Raw genomic sequence first — 15,764 nt, 5'->3', positions numbered from 1 at the left:
TAATAATAATAGTCCATCCATCTTCTAACACGCTTATCCCTATTCGGGTAACGCAGGGTGCTGTTGTCAATGGGTGAGAGGCGGAGAGAACCCACACATGCACAGGGAGAACATGCAAACTCCATGGAGAAAGACCCAGGGCATTCACATCCACACAGAGGTGCACATACACACACTAAACACCTGCTGTCAGCACAACAGTATATGACACAAGGAAGTGTATAGGATTTGATGGGAATATGGATGGAGCTAAATACACGGCAATCCTCAAAGGAAAGCAGCCAGGCGCTGCAGGAAACAGCTACGGTATAATGGTTAGATCAGGGATGACCAAACATTTCAGCACCTATGCCGGAATTGTCGTGTCAAAAGTACTTGAGGGCCAAAAAATGTATTAAAAAGTAAATAACCATAGAAATATGTTGTGAATTTGTTTTACCACCCCTATTAAATGTTATTATTTTAATAAAAAATAGTCTGATTTTCTGTAGGAAAGAAATTTCTATATCAATTTGGATCCAGAAGTAAAAAAAAAGGGCTTCATTCATTTGTTCTATTGAAAGATGGTCACCCAGTTTGTGATAACTTTAGATTTGATTGACAAAAAAATTAATTATTTCTGCTTTAGTTGATTAAGAACATGATTTGGTTCGGTATGTCTTCGAAAACATTTGCTTTATTTAGCCACTTTTAGAAAATCTATTTAATGCATGAAAGTCTGCATTTTAGTAAAAGTTATCTGATAGATGTGGTCTTATTTGCTATGAAATTAAAGAGGATTTTTAAAACGTGGTTATCAAAAGACAAATACTATGTGTCCTACCTAACATTTTCAATTGTAAGATTTTGTCCTGTCTGCAATCATTGTACCCTAATTAATAATGAATAAATAATGTTCCATTGGCACCCACCACCCTTCCTGGGCCAAATCTTTCTTGAAATGGAGTTGGAGGGCCGCACAAAAAAATTACAGGGGCCACACTTTGGACATATCTGGTTTAGATCGAAGAATATATATATATATATTTTAAGAATGGCCCCTAAATTCAGTTGAGATCTGTGTAAAAAAAAATAAAAATCTTATGTGGAAAGATGGTAAACTTGCAGCTTTACTTGCAGCTAAAGGTGGTTGAGCAAATTATAGGAGAGCTGGATAGAAATGAACGACACAAAAATGTTAAAAGTTTGTAAAATTTTCCTTACACTTCAAAACAATGCACTATTTTGTGTTGATCAGACTCATAGAAATCAAAATGGAACTTTTACGTTTATGATGGTAACATGGAAAAATGGTTTAAGGATACTGTAATTAGAAACGCCGACAATAACAGGAGTAGATTATCTCTCAGAATGCAAGACTCTCAGTTAAAACTCACCGAATTGATGAACAGTAATTTGTGGTTAGACCTTTAAGGTCATTAGTAATCACTGCTGCTAGTTTTAAAGCCAACAATTTTAGCAAGAATGTTGCAGAACCCTTAATATTAACCATCCCATTGGAGGCACACTGTATTCAGCTTTTCCCCAAACATTTCTGGACAACCATGTGATCCCGTCAGCATCTAACTCTTTCTTTTGTGTCCCTGTCCTCCCCCTGCAGCTCACCATCCCCCTTTCCCCCGGTAAGCTGACACAGCGCCTTTAAACATTAGCTGCTTTCTTCCTAATAGGATCTGAGGGACTTACATTGTCATCTGATAAAACTAAGGCGCTTGATAGCTGTGCTGCACCCTCTTAACCAATTTGTACTCAATTAGGATAATGGGGAAACGAGCAAAGAGGGACAGCTTTAATATATTAATGTGATAAAATGATTATCAGTTTTTCTTGCCTATGACTTGGGTGCTATTGGGAGCGTCTCCCCAGGGACAATTAGACATATTAGTCATTGATGGAGAGAGCTAAAGAGAAAGGAATGATGAATATATTTATTTGATTTGATCCGAGATTGGATTATAGTGTCAAATGTAGGAATAGGAGTTCAAAGTGTCATTCAAACATCACATTAATGTTGATATCACCTGACAGGTGAAACGTCAAAATATTTTCTTCACATTTTAGAGCCCAGGTTTGGCTTGCTCATGCTGGATCTGTAAAAACGTACATGAAGCTACATGAAAAGTGATATCACTTGTATTTTTCGTATATTCTTTCACGTCTGTGTTGCATATCTAATTGAACGATAGTGTATGAGGACAGGGCTTTTTGATTGTTTCTGAAACAAAATGCAGTGAATAAAACAGGTGTAATGCAAAAACACATCCAAAGCACAGCAAACTAATTTCAGTGCCGGTGTTCTTGAGCTATGGATCATTTTATGAAGTTTAGGCTTCAGAAAAATTAGATAGGACTCTAAAAGAGAAATTGATTAAATTGCGTCTTAAATAGTCGTCTATTCAACACATCAACACAACAGCCTTGACAAATGATGCTTCTTTTAAAACAGTGCGTTTCATGTAAAATATTTGATTAACAATTATTAAAAAAGTGAAATTGAAATGCTTTGCAGCCACAAAAGAGAGAAACGTTTGGAGACACTCAAAAACATCAGTCGCCAGTCGACTTTCTTTATGGACGCCATATGGCTTAAATGGGCTTGGTGGTAAAACCCCTGCTGTGTCGGCATCTTGAAGTTCTTTCTTTTGCTCAACGGCAAAAGTAATGGGCTTTTCAGCCCCTCCGTACTGGGAAAGCAACACTGACAACCAAGAAAATGTGTTCAATGCAAAGCCACTTAACCTGAATCCAGTCTGTCGAGGGAGAGCAGATGAGGTCTTTAAGTAGTTGTTAGCTCTTAAATTTCAGCTCTCAGCTTCTTAAACATGTCACTGACGCTGAGATGTTAATGCATTTCCCACTTACCTCCTGTCACAACGTGTAGAAATATTTTCAACAATAATTGCCATACTGTAGTAAGTTCAAGTATGGAGAACTGACTGCTGACTTGGAGAACTATTTTATTTGCATATGTGGCATTAAAACAAAAATATTAAACGTGTTGGATTTTTTTTTTCAGTTTACCTAAAGTGTCATCCAGAATCTGAAGGAAAATCAGAGATATCCGACATCAAAAATCAGGAAGAAATTGAGTGAGTGGATTCATTAACTCATTATTCATTCATGACTTGAGTAAACAAAGCTTTCTGGATTGTATTAAAAAGTTAAAGTAAAATGTGTTGTTTCATAAAAAAAAAAAAGAAAATTTCTTTGAACAAATAACAGTAGCCAAAACAATGTATTTATTTATTTGTCACCATCATTTCAAAAATGTTAATGAAAAATACTGGCATTTTGGCAAAGGACACCTGTTGTTTCCACTCTTGCCTTACAGTAAGAAGCTACAGGGTTCAAATCCCAGTGGAGAGATTTCAGCATTGACTTTGTGTGTTCTCCCTGACCATGTGTAGGTTTTCTTCCTTTCACAGTCCAGAAATATGCATGAAAGGTTAATTGGTTGATTACCCTTTGGTGTGGGTGTGTGCATTCGCATGCATGGTTGTATGCCCTGTTTGTCCCTGACTGGCGACCTGTCCAGCCTGTACTTTGCCCATTTTGCATGCTAAGCAGATTTAGAAAATGGGTGGATTGATTTAAAAATACTCAAGTGATCTCAAGCTCTGTCTGGAAGGAAATAGCGGACAACCTTTAAAAGGTGAAATAATAAATAAATGAACGCTGCCTGAATGGCATCAAAAAGTTATTGCAAGAGGTGTTTTTTTTCTTCATCAAAGATGCACAAAAAACAACAAATAAACCAAAAAAAAAAGACACTTTTTGGAAAAAAATACTTTCTTGCACCATTTTTCCATGCCCGGGGTTTTGCGTATGACATGCCAGGAGCTCCTAAATATATCTCGATGTAGGGGGAGTGAGGTCAGAGGAAATCTCCAAGTGAAGTCTTTAGGCTCATTAAGGATGGGCTTGATCTCTGCAACACCTACTGTAGTGGCGGCTTTGCTTGTGCCAGCTGGCAAAGGAGAAACTTACAGACTGCGCAATGAAAAAAGAACAACTAAAGTCTGCCGTCTAGATCCTGAATGGACTTAGTCTTGGATAATTTTGTTTTCCACAATCCTTACACACATAAACAAGTATTATCAAAAAAGTTTACATTTAAGAAGAAAAAATAATGAACAAAAAAGGAATTCAAGAATAACGAAAAACATGAAGCAAGTTTAAAGTATGCACACAACCTGTTACAAGTGAACTACTTCATCACATATTAAGAGTAAAAAAAAAATAGTAAGAACTTGCTGTATAAAATCTAGTTAACTGTAAACTTAAAAGTGAAGATGCTTCTATTATCAAACAGTTTTATGGAGTATAGCTTTCCATGTTTAAAAGTCCATCTCTGTGTCTGTTCCCCCCTAATATTACTGAGAATGAGGGGATTAGCAAAAAAAAAAAAAAAAAACTCCTAACACAAGCCATTATCTTTCGGACAATAGAGTTTTTGAAAGAAAGTTTTGTTGGGGCTTCATTAGCAATGGCCTCCCTCTGCGGGCTGAAAGCATGACACATTTGGAGCAATTACTTGACCAGAAAACAACTGTCAGTCATTCTTAAAGGGGGAGGATTCCAATTAATAACCCTCTTAAAGCCTCTGGTTTTACTACCATTCACCCCGACAGCTTTTTGGCGTCTCGTGTGGTTAAGGAGAGTTTTGTCAGAGGAGAAAGACATTACATGTTGTTGTTGATGCTGCTGCACGGATCACCAGCATTAGGCCCTTGGTGCAATTGTTTGCAGGGGATTTGAAGGACTTAACTGGAAGTAACAAGTGCCTAGAGAAGATATTGTTGGTCTACTTATGGTCTACACAGACGTTACGTCCGAAGTCTTGTAACACTTAAGAGGTAAGACTATTTCATGCTTCCTTACAGCTTTTTGACAACTTTATCGTTATCTGGTACATGTTTTGGTTTGACTCTAATATGATTACATATTTAAAAGCAATTGGATAAAAAAGACCATAACTGAAACTATAAATATCTGCACTTGTACGTGATGGGATTCTGTTTTTCTAGTAATAAATAGAAGCGTACACATTCTTTATATTCAATGAAGAAGCCGCATGAAAAGTCTCACTCTCTCGCTCAGTGGTACAATCTCTCCCTCAGAACTATACCTATATGCCAGACATTGGAAATTAACCAATCTCATTGACTCATGAACATTCAAATATGGAACCTGGCTTTGAGTTCAAGACGAACATTTGCTGTCAAAAACAGTGTTAACAACATATCTGGCAAGGAATGACATGTTTTATATATATAACCCAAATTACATGAAAAAGTGAATGGATGTGCTTCAACTGCATAATGCAATATGTTGAAGTACCACTGTAAATCATATATGTAAACATTAATGGAAGGCATCAAGGATATATTATGACTTAATAGTTTCTCTGCTTTTAATCCTTTGCAGACGACAATGAAAGTGAGTTCTGCTGCTGTGGAAGGGAAACCTCCATCTGCACTGCAAGGGTCTTTGGAGCCCCTAACTCATTGCATATGCCTCCTTCAGTGTATGTGAAGTACAGCTATAGCTTTCAATAATAGTTTGCAGCTGTCTTGTCTCGGTCGGTAGCCTTTCGACAAGGAATAGCGACAGTGATCCCAAAGGCTCGGATGCATTTGCCAATGGATACCCTTGGAATAGTGGACGATAGTGGACACGGCATAGGGGACAACTATGACATGGCGAAAGGTGCCGGATCGAGCTCTGGAGGAAGGGTCCACAGCATCGATGTCATTCTGGGATTCGCTAAAGACCAGGAGCCTTTGCTCCATTCGGTGGGAGGTGGAGACAGTCCGAAGGAGCCCGGAGCAAACGCACAGGATCCTGATAAGCAGGTCCAAATGGACCCATACGGGCACCTACCAGAACTGGGTGACAGCTCCCAGCACGCTGCTTACCATGGTGAGTCTGTCCAGCAAAAAAAACTACTGCTAACCTCAATATGTTAGGTCATTGTCTTCTAAATGAGTCTAAAAACACTTTAAATACAGGCTTTCTGAAGACCTGTTGTCACTTTACTCTCACAACTTCCTAAATGTGTGAAAATAATAACGCCACATGTGGAAAATGGTAACGAGTTGCAAACTGTAGGTCTTTATTTAAATACAAAAGAGAACAAATTACCCTTTATATCATAACTGAATTTTCATATTTAATTTCAAGCAACCAAAATACCAAGGCAATCCAAACATGCTCTTTAAATGTAGACGTTTAACTGTATTTATAGTTTAAATGTCTCCTTGCATCTCTCCATAATTTTTTAAAGGGAAAGTTCTTTGTTCAGTTCTATTTATTTTATTTATGGAGTGCCAATTCATAATTTCTTCTCGTTGCACCAAAACAATTCTATACATAGTCAGAACCGTTGCATACCTTTAACTCTTTAAGCCTGATATATTAAATAATATACAAATTATTTACTTTAAAAATTATCTTGTTTATAAGATGCTTTTCACTAAATATCCGTATAAATATGGATATTATTTACTGTATTGGACTTATCAATTATATATTGACACAAAGGTCAAATTTTAATAAAAAAAATATCCTTCTAGTGTATATGTGCCCAAGTTATAAAAAGTATTACAGTTTCTATTTTGATATTTGAGAAATTCAAGGTTTAAAAAGGCTCAGTGGATTTTGAAAATATAACTGTATACTTGAAGTATCAAAAGCATAACACACATTTCTTCTATTTGAAGAAACATTCAATTAACTATAAGTTATTTGCTGCAGGATTGTATTAAAGAATAATTTTTAAAAGATCCTGTTTTACGATTAATTTCTCGTTTTCCATTACAAAAAAAGGACTTTGAATTGACTGAAAGCTCTGCATATTTAAAGATGCACAGCCACAGTTAACCATGTTTGGTGTGAGTTAGGAGGACCCAAATGGCAACAGGGCAGAGGCAGATGCATGATGGAGATCACATTTATTGATAAAACTCAAAACTCCCAGAATACGAAGGAAACACACAGGAACCAGGGTGAGAAACGCCCGGTCTGATGTGGCGGACACTGAAACTGGTTCTGCTGGAGTTTTCCTGCTGTTAAAGGGGAGTTTTCCTGTCCACTGTCGCCACATGCATGCTCAGTATGAGGCATTGCTGCAAAGTAAACGACACAATGCAGGTGACTGTCCACTGTTGATGCTTATCCAGTGAATGCTGCAAGTCAATGACCCGATGCAACCTGCTGGGTGTCCTTAGATTGAAAACTTTTTTGTGATTTGATTGAATCGACTTTGTAAATTACCTTGAGATGACATGTTGTGAACTGGAGCTATATAAAATAAAATGTAATTGAACTGCATTGAATTGACAGCAACAGTAGGATCTAGCAGTGAGAGAAAGAAACCAAGGAGCTTAAATATTGTAGAGATGTGATTGCGTCATGGAAACCAGGTGAACTGAACGAATGGCAGCCGCGTGGTGCGCAAAGGCTAAAGAACTGAGGAGATTAGACTAATGACGGCACAGAAACATGCAATAACTAGAGGAAGTAAAGAGAGACAACTACAGAAAATGTGACATAATTCAAATGGCAAGAACCAAAATACAGAACTCAGACAAATTTAAATCACAAAGTCCATGGGATCCGGACTGGACATGCCATTGACTTTCTCACCCACCTGTACTACTTAGGTTCTCCACCAGGAGGCAAAGACATTTATCTGAGAAAATCAATGGAATATTTTACATATTCTGTGTATTTAGTCACTTGTCAATAAAGGATTTTTCTATTCTCCTCCTTTTGTTGAGCAGATCTACCTTGTCACTGAAGGGCAACCTGAACCACCATATTTTTTTTTCTCTGGTTGAGGGCACATTAAATAGAGATACAAAACATAAGTTGAAATGGTAAAAAAATTGCAATATCTAATAATAATGACATCAGTTGTATAAGAGCAGTGCTTATCCATAAAAATTCATTGTTACTGTTACTGAAGTTTAATAGAAACCTTCACTTGCCTGTCACATAGATGCTCCTGATCTTTTTTTTTTAATTAGTAAATTCATAGATTTTAAAATCATTATTTAATTACAACTCAGATGTTTTTGTTAAGGATGAGCATTTATGTAATCTAAAAGGCTACTGTGCCCCTTATCATCTCTAGGTTTACAGTTGGATCAGACATGGTTTTGTGCACTGAATCCATATTTTAATTGAAAAAGGAGATTAGTTACAGCCACTGAGCTCTGAGGCATCACTCACAGGGTTTGTCCGCTCTATAGACAAATGTCCAGGATTTTTATTCTAAAAGTCATGAAAACTGTCTGCTTGACTTCAGCAGAAGCCACCTGAATCCTCCCCCGTTAGATGAGAGGATGTAGGGGGGCGCGCAGGTTTAACAGGCGGCATCTGTTATGATATATTACTGAACTCAGCGAAAGACATGATGTCAGCTGGACATCACCGAATACCTTCATTTCACAAACCTTAAAGATTAAGTAAAGGGACTCATCTGCCTGTATGTTGACTCATCATGAACAAAAGGAGGAATGAAAGTTTCCCTTTTGTGGCAACCAGTAAATCAAACGTTTATTTTTCAAGGGTTTACTTAGACCTGGAAAATGTTTTCATGTTTCCAACTGAGACTCATGGAAATGCGGGCAATTTTGTTTATTTGATTTATTTGTTAATTGGCACCACCAATGTACAGGTTTAATTAAGATCCGGCTAAACACAAATCAGTTTAATTAACATCAATACCATCCTTGTTCAAACCAAATTAGGACAATTTAAATAAATTAAGTTAAACACAGAAGATTAGAATCACATAATGAAACAAATCCATAGCCATGACTCTATTTGAACTGACCTGACCAAGTACTACACATGAGAAAGCAGATATGACCAAATTATTGGATGAAAAGCTTATATTTCAGAATAAAAACATAATATTACCGTATTGCCCTACTCTAATGGCTCTTCAAGGTAAATTTTTTAAATCATTGTCCAAATGGTTTTCCTCAGCCAAATATAAAACAAATATAGCAAATGCTAGTGAACTATACTAATTTAAAACTCTTGCTTGAATAATTTTTTAAAACAAACAGGACCAGAAAATAGCTTTACCATATAGATTTGTGGATTGACACACCCCTGGCCTCCATTTACATATAGGACCCAAAAACATTTGAGATTTGCCAAAAATAAAGGGCAAAAATATGGGTTTTCCCAGAATTAGATGAGGACTTCGATGTTCAAGCAATACCAGAACTTGACCCATATGGGTCCTAGATGTTTTGTGGGACAGATTTTCTTGATACCCATTTGGGATCCAGCTTAGACTTTGATAAGATGTCCTGTCGTTATTTGTTAATAAAGTCTAATCGGAGACACTGAGCCTTTCCAAAACACTCAGTATCACTAATAAACGCCTTTGTTCATGTTAGAGTCGGACCTGTTCTCCAACAACAAGTGCGACGGAGAAATGGGCAACCTGCACAAGGAAGTGGACATTGCTGAGGACTCTCCAGAGTCGACTAAAGAGGAGGAGCATGCCAAAAAGAAGCACAGACGAAATCGTACCACCTTCACCACGTATCAGCTTCATGAGCTGGAGCGAGCCTTCGAGAAGTCTCACTACCCAGACGTCTACAGTCGGGAGGAGCTGGCGATGAAGGTCAATTTGCCCGAGGTCCGAGTTCAGGTAAATGACTGAATGGGTTTGAATGGGGGAGCATTTTTAAGAGTTAACGTTCTCCCCACCGCGATGGGCCTGATGTTACTTTACTGAAAGGTCGACAGTAATCTTTGCCAGCACGTCTCCCATGACTGTGACCAAACCTAGTTTTTATCAAGGATATTGAACTCAGCCACTGAAGAGCTGGCCTTTGTTATTCGTGTTTTTCCCTGTTGTGAAGTCCTCTCGTGAACACCGCGGTCTTTAAATGTCAGCAGCTGCATTGATGAACTCCAAGTCTTATCGGCTCTCTGTCCAGGTGTGGTTCCAGAACCGAAGAGCTAAGTGGAGACGTCAAGAAAAGATGGACACCAGCACCATGAAGCTGCACGACTCTCCGATGCTCTCTTTCAACCGGCCGCCCATGCCGCCCAACGTTGGCCCCGTGGCCAACCCGATGCCCCTCGACCCCTGGCTGAGCTCGCCCATCTCCAGTGCCACGCCCATGCACAGTATCCCAGGGTTCATGGGCTCGCCACAGGCCCTTCAGCCCAGCTACTCCAGCCACAGCTTCCTCAACAGCTCGCCCGGTATGGTCCAGGGCATGCAGGCCATGGGCCCGCCTCCCTATCAGTGTCCACCGAGCTTCAACGATAAGTACCCGATAGAGGACGACAGGAGCTCCAGCATCGCGGCGCTCAGGATGAAAGCTAAAGAGCACATTCAGTCAATGGATAAAACCTGGCAGCACATGTGATGTCGCTGCCCAAACGTGAATGGATCTCCCGCTTGTGAATGTTTACAGACTGCTTTTTGATTCATATACCGTCGAAGGTGATGCGTGGAACCAAAGATGTATAGACTGAACTCTCCAAGTGAGCTTTTTTGTGACTTTTCAACGTCTTTCTCAAATACAACCAATTCTTAGGAGATGGGTAAATCTTCCTGGGCTCCTTTACTTTGGTTTAGCTCCTCCCAGTGTTTAAACATAGACTCTTTTTCCTGCCATAAATGTGTATGTCTTTATTTTAGACTGTATTTGCATCTGGATATATGAACTAAAGAGAGGCTGCATAGAGCCATCCATCAGAGGTAGCTACGTTTTTTTATTAACTGATCTTATTGACAGATGTGAACAAGTTTATATATGTTTGATGTCTTAACTGAGTGGCTTTCTTGGTGTTTGTTAAAAACATAGTAGGTTTATAGATCTTGCTACGGCGGCCTGAAAAGGTCTTGCGAGGAACCTGATGTACTAATAATGTCTTCTTGAGGATTTACGCTGGTTAAATTCTGTGTGTTAGGTTTTGTAAGGCTGTGGAGATCTCACCGTATTGGAACGCTGTAACTTTTCAGAGGTTTTTGTTTCTTTAGATTTGGCAAGACAATAACGTCCCATGTTTTTCAAAAGCATGCTGTGAAAAAAAAGGCGTGCCCCTTACAGATTTCTTCTGTTTTGAGCAAATACAACATTTAGTTTTCAGATGATGATTTAATTTTTTTATAGTAAACATGCTATTTTTGGGCCTAAATGAAAACATATGTGCCCCCAAGACCTAATCACTGGTTGTGCCACCGTTGGCTGCAATGAGTGCCATCACGCCTTTCACAATAACTGGGCCACTGTTCAAGCTCCTGCCACAACCTCTCAACTAGATTTAGGTCTGGAGTTTATATGAGCCACTCCAAAACCTCCATCTTGTTCTTTTGATCCATTTCAACGTGGACCTGCTGATGTGCTTCCTGCTATATCCAAATCACACGTATCTGATTTGCTTCCATCTGCAGCCAGGTGTGCTTGAGCTTAACACCATTACTACGACTAGTGATAATAATAATAATAATAATAATAATAATAATAATATATTTTCATCATAATTATCATTATTATTAATTTATTACACACTTTACATTTTCAGATAAAATCTAAAAGTGCTTCGAAAGCATAAAAAGACTTGATTAAAAGCATAGAAACATACATTTTGCCAATGAAATCAAATCTAAATTATGTCTAAAAATGTTTTTTTAATGTTTCTATTTAAAAAGAATTCAGGAAGAGCGATCCACAGTTTTGGGACAGTAGCGTAAAATGAGTGGGTCTGAGAGCGTGGACCTCAGGGAACCAGTTGAGGTTTGTGGGAAGAGATATTCTTATAGATAAGGGGGACCATTTTCATGGATGCTCTGATGATAAAGAAGACGGAGAGTGTAATATAAAAGTTTGTAGCTCGTGTTGAACTTTGCTGTCTAAGGTCTCATGGCGTTGTTGAACTTGTTGTCTTTATTTGATCATGCTCACGGACTCTTGTCTGCCACTCTAAGTCCTGCAGCCGCAACAGAAGAAATAAACAACAAGTCGCTTTTTACAGATACTTCCTGACATAATGGGTCTGGTATATATTTTGCATTTCCCCCGTCTTTGGGTATGAAAAGATTGTCCCTTCTCTGTAAGTCAGAGCAACATTCTGACACTCTGACAGACTTTGCTCTCATCTTGTTCAAGATTCCTTAATAAACATGAGTGAGTAATTTTTACCATAACAGTGTTTGGATAATCAAATTTTTCCCAATTCAGGGAGCCAATTACAGTGACTGTAGATTGGGTGTTATATGCTTATGTATGTTCTGGATATCTTGCAGTTTCTGCAGATTTTAGACAGGGATCCCAACGAGGATAGCATTACCAACTAACGGCTGAACGTTCTCCTGCAGGAGGCAGAAAGCACAATTTGTGTTTCCATCAATTACTGCAGATCATCAGCAGCAACCAGCTCTCCATATCACCACACTACCACCACCGTGTCTGACTGTCTGTATGGTGATATTTTTTTAAAATGCTGTTAGTTTACATGGGTGACAGGATGTATACCGCGAAAAAAAGTTCCACTTTTGACTCATTAGTCCACAGAATATTTCTCCAAAGGTCTCAGGGATCATCCAGGTGTTTTATGGTTAATGTGAGACAGGGTTTTGTGCTTTTCTTTGGTTAGCAGTGGTTTTTGCCTTGAAACTCTGGCATGGCTGTGATTTGTGCCTCCAGTCTGTTTCTTATTGTTAAATCATGAACAACAACCATAACTGAGGGAAGTGAGGCCAGCAAGGCGTTGGATGTTGTTCTGAGTTGTTTTGTGACATGAGATGGATTAGAGGGATTTTAGCAGACCTTTCACTTCTGGGAAGGTTCATCACTATTCCATGTTTTCTAATTTAGAGATAATAAAATCTCAAAAGTAAAAAAAGTTTCTTTTTCAGCTCTTTCTAGACTGAGAAGTGTCAATAACATGTTTATGGTTTGTTTTGCTGCTAGGCTTGAACATCTTTAGAATTACTCACTAGTGGCAATTATTGTCCGATATCAACATTGGTTTTAGGATTAGAAATAAAAACTAAACAAAAAAGCCAAAGACAGAAGAAAATCTTTATAATTATTTTCCTCATAGTTGTATGCTTGGCTGTAAAGGGTGGAAAAGTTACTTAAAGTGGCTGCTTAAATGTAACTTTGAAAGGGGTTACGGGGAATCCAGGTGTTTTATATTTAAATAATTTAAACAGCGCTGTGTAGAGCATTGAGCTCTGATGAGCGAGGTTAACGGAAGTCACAGAGCGTAATCTGATTTGGAGGCTAATTTAAACAGACAAGCATACCTCTTAACACCTAATTACTGCTTTTAAAGCGATTAACCCTGGATTGTCAACTACAGACAGAATGGCCTGAGTTACCCTTGAAAAAAAACCTTTCCAAAACCAGATTAAATCCTTCCTTTCAAATAAAACTTGTTTTAATATTATTGTTAGCATAATCCTTGCTGAGCAATTATGACAAGATATGCTACTCACTACTTTGTTAACAAAAATATTCTCGTATTTTAACATTTGTACACACCTGCTGCATAAAGTTTATCAACTGACTATTGCTTCAAAGTGTTACTGTTTTAAAATTATTAGTTCAAACCAAATTATACTTAAATCATTTGTGATTGGAAGATTTTTCAGAATATTTTCACGGGGCAAATTATTCTTGATCAATAACTGGGCATAGGAAAATTCAATCTCTGCATTGAACAAGTACATTTAAGACAGATATTATTTATACCCTTGATAGATTTATATTTAAAGTAATCTCCATTTTTTTTTTTTTTTTTACAAAATGTCTCTTTTTACTGGTAACCATATTGACATCTTGGAGTGGCTCAGCCAGAGGCTTAACCTAAAGCTGACGGAGAATCTCTGGAGGGAACTGAAGATTAGGGTGATGGCCAGGAGGCCTTTCAACCTTAAAGACTTGGAGCTCATCACCAAATAAATCTTCAAAACACAGGTGGAAACATACAATTATAATAACAAGGATTTTTTTTTACTGTAATTCTAATAAAAACATTTCCGTCTATTATTGAAAAAGGTGAAGATATATATCAGTTTTCAACATGTAGTTCAAATCATTATCAAACAGCATGGTTTTGTGAGTCTTTTGAGAGATGCTTCTGTTATTCCCAGTCAGAAAAAAACTTTTTGGTTTAATGAAAATCATTTTAAATCTAAATCTTCCAGTCACATTTTGATCTTATTGATAAGTTTGATCAAATAGTCAAAATTTAGGCTACTTAAAGTCAAACATCAGTCCCTATTAGAGGAAGATTATCAGAGGACTGTAAATAAACTGAATCATCGCTATGAAGCACTAATAATACTTATCTATCTCAGAGATACTCTATCTCAGAGAAAACACTTCACAAATACTTATGTTACTTTGTAAATCACTGAGTGGCTTGGAAACAAAACCCATTAAAGATTTGTTATCCTTGTATCAACCTTCCAGAGGCTCTTTGGTTCAGGTTTGCTCTGCAGAATTAGAGCCAGAATCAGAGTCAGACATTCAGTTTTTATGCTCCACAAACATGGAACAAACTCTCAGAAAATGCTGAAACCATGAGTCCCTGTGAATCAAAGTTAAAACACAACTTTTTAGAGTTACCCTTAACTTTTCTATTTAAACTATTGACTAAAATATCAACTTTTCTTTCCTTTACTATGCCACTGCAATGTACTTATGTTGTCAGCGTGCAAAAAGGATTTTGAATTGTGTTGTTGCCGAAATGTGCTGCACAAACAAACTTACCTTGCCTTCTACATTGAATATTTCTGAGTGCATTGGGGCGCATCAACAGCTGCAGATCTTGTAGATCAATTCTGGATTGGCAGACTGGTAAAACCAACATGAACCAGGTAACACAAAATAAATGTTATTTTTTTTATATATCATTCCAATCAGACGTGAAAGTAGAAATCTTTTTTGGTGACAGTGGACCCACAACTCAAAGGAACTGATGTGAAACAGTCGTATCACGTCACTGGATTTTTTATACACACTTTTCACGCTTTGCAAAGCGGTGTTTGTCTAGCCGAATAAAATGGATTAATTCAAGCTCATCTCTTTTTGTAAAATAAAAGCAAAGTGTCTATAGACTTGTTTCATAGATCCTCTTTCAAACGCTCAAGCACAGGGTGTAACATGCTTTGATATCACTGTATACACTGCAAAAACGGAACTAGAAATAAGTAAAATGTTCTTAAAATTAGTGTATTTGTCCTTGATTTGAGCAGGTAAATAAGATGATTTGCCAATGGAATAAGATTTTTGCACTTAAAATAGGAACAATTCTTCTCCATCATCTTATTTTAAGTGCAGGATGTCTAATTATGTTATTTTAGGGGTCAAAATACTCATTCCATTGGCAGATAATCTTATTTACCTGCTCAAATCAAGGATAAATACACTAACTTTAAGAACATTTTACTTATTTTTAGATCCATTTTTCCAGTGTATAATGACAACCTAAATAAAAATTGGGAATCAACACAACTGACCCAGACTTTAAAGCCAGAGAAATAAGATTAACTTGCACATGAAAAAAAAAAAATCATTGTTAGTTTTATAATTATTATTACTATTGTTCCGTACCTTCCTCAGAGGCTTTCATTTTCTAAATACCTCCAAAGCACTTCATATATTTACAGAGAGCGTCTGTGAAGGCACTTTGTCTTTCTTTCCACACATCCATTAATGAAGCTTTAAAGTGACTTTGTGCTGTTAATGAGCACGAGTTGACAATAGGCC

At 37.5% G+C, this 15,764-nt stretch overlaps 1 protein-coding gene and 1 long non-coding RNA gene across 2 annotated transcripts in view; one reads left to right on the top strand and one right to left on the bottom strand.

Moving 5' to 3' along the window:
- The window catches only part of LOC118563471, a 33,645-nt gene extending 18,806 nt beyond the window's left edge, over positions 1-14,839 (bottom strand). Inside the window, exon 1 of the long non-coding RNA XR_004931238.1 lies at positions 14,766-14,839. This is a non-coding gene — a long non-coding RNA (uncharacterized LOC118563471). The remainder of the gene's footprint in view (positions 1-14,765) is intronic.
- Positions 4,606-12,190, top strand: rx2 (retinal homeobox gene 2). The gene is made up of 4 exons (XM_012869529.3): positions 4,606-4,856; positions 5,428-5,922; positions 9,420-9,676; positions 9,969-12,190. Exons 2-4 carry the CDS (start codon positions 5,631-5,633, stop codon positions 10,404-10,406), a joined length of 987 nt encoding a protein of 328 aa, XP_012724983.2. The 5' UTR covers positions 4,606-4,856; positions 5,428-5,630; the 3' UTR covers positions 10,407-12,190.
- Positions 14,840-15,764: the final 925 nt, after the last annotated feature.

This window comes from Fundulus heteroclitus, chromosome 6 (genome assembly GCF_011125445.2).
Source record: "Fundulus heteroclitus isolate FHET01 chromosome 6, MU-UCD_Fhet_4.1, whole genome shotgun sequence".
In the NCBI taxonomy this organism is placed as follows: Eukaryota; Metazoa; Chordata; class Actinopteri; order Cyprinodontiformes; family Fundulidae; genus Fundulus; species Fundulus heteroclitus.
This window is presented reverse-complemented; position numbering and strand designations above follow the sequence as displayed.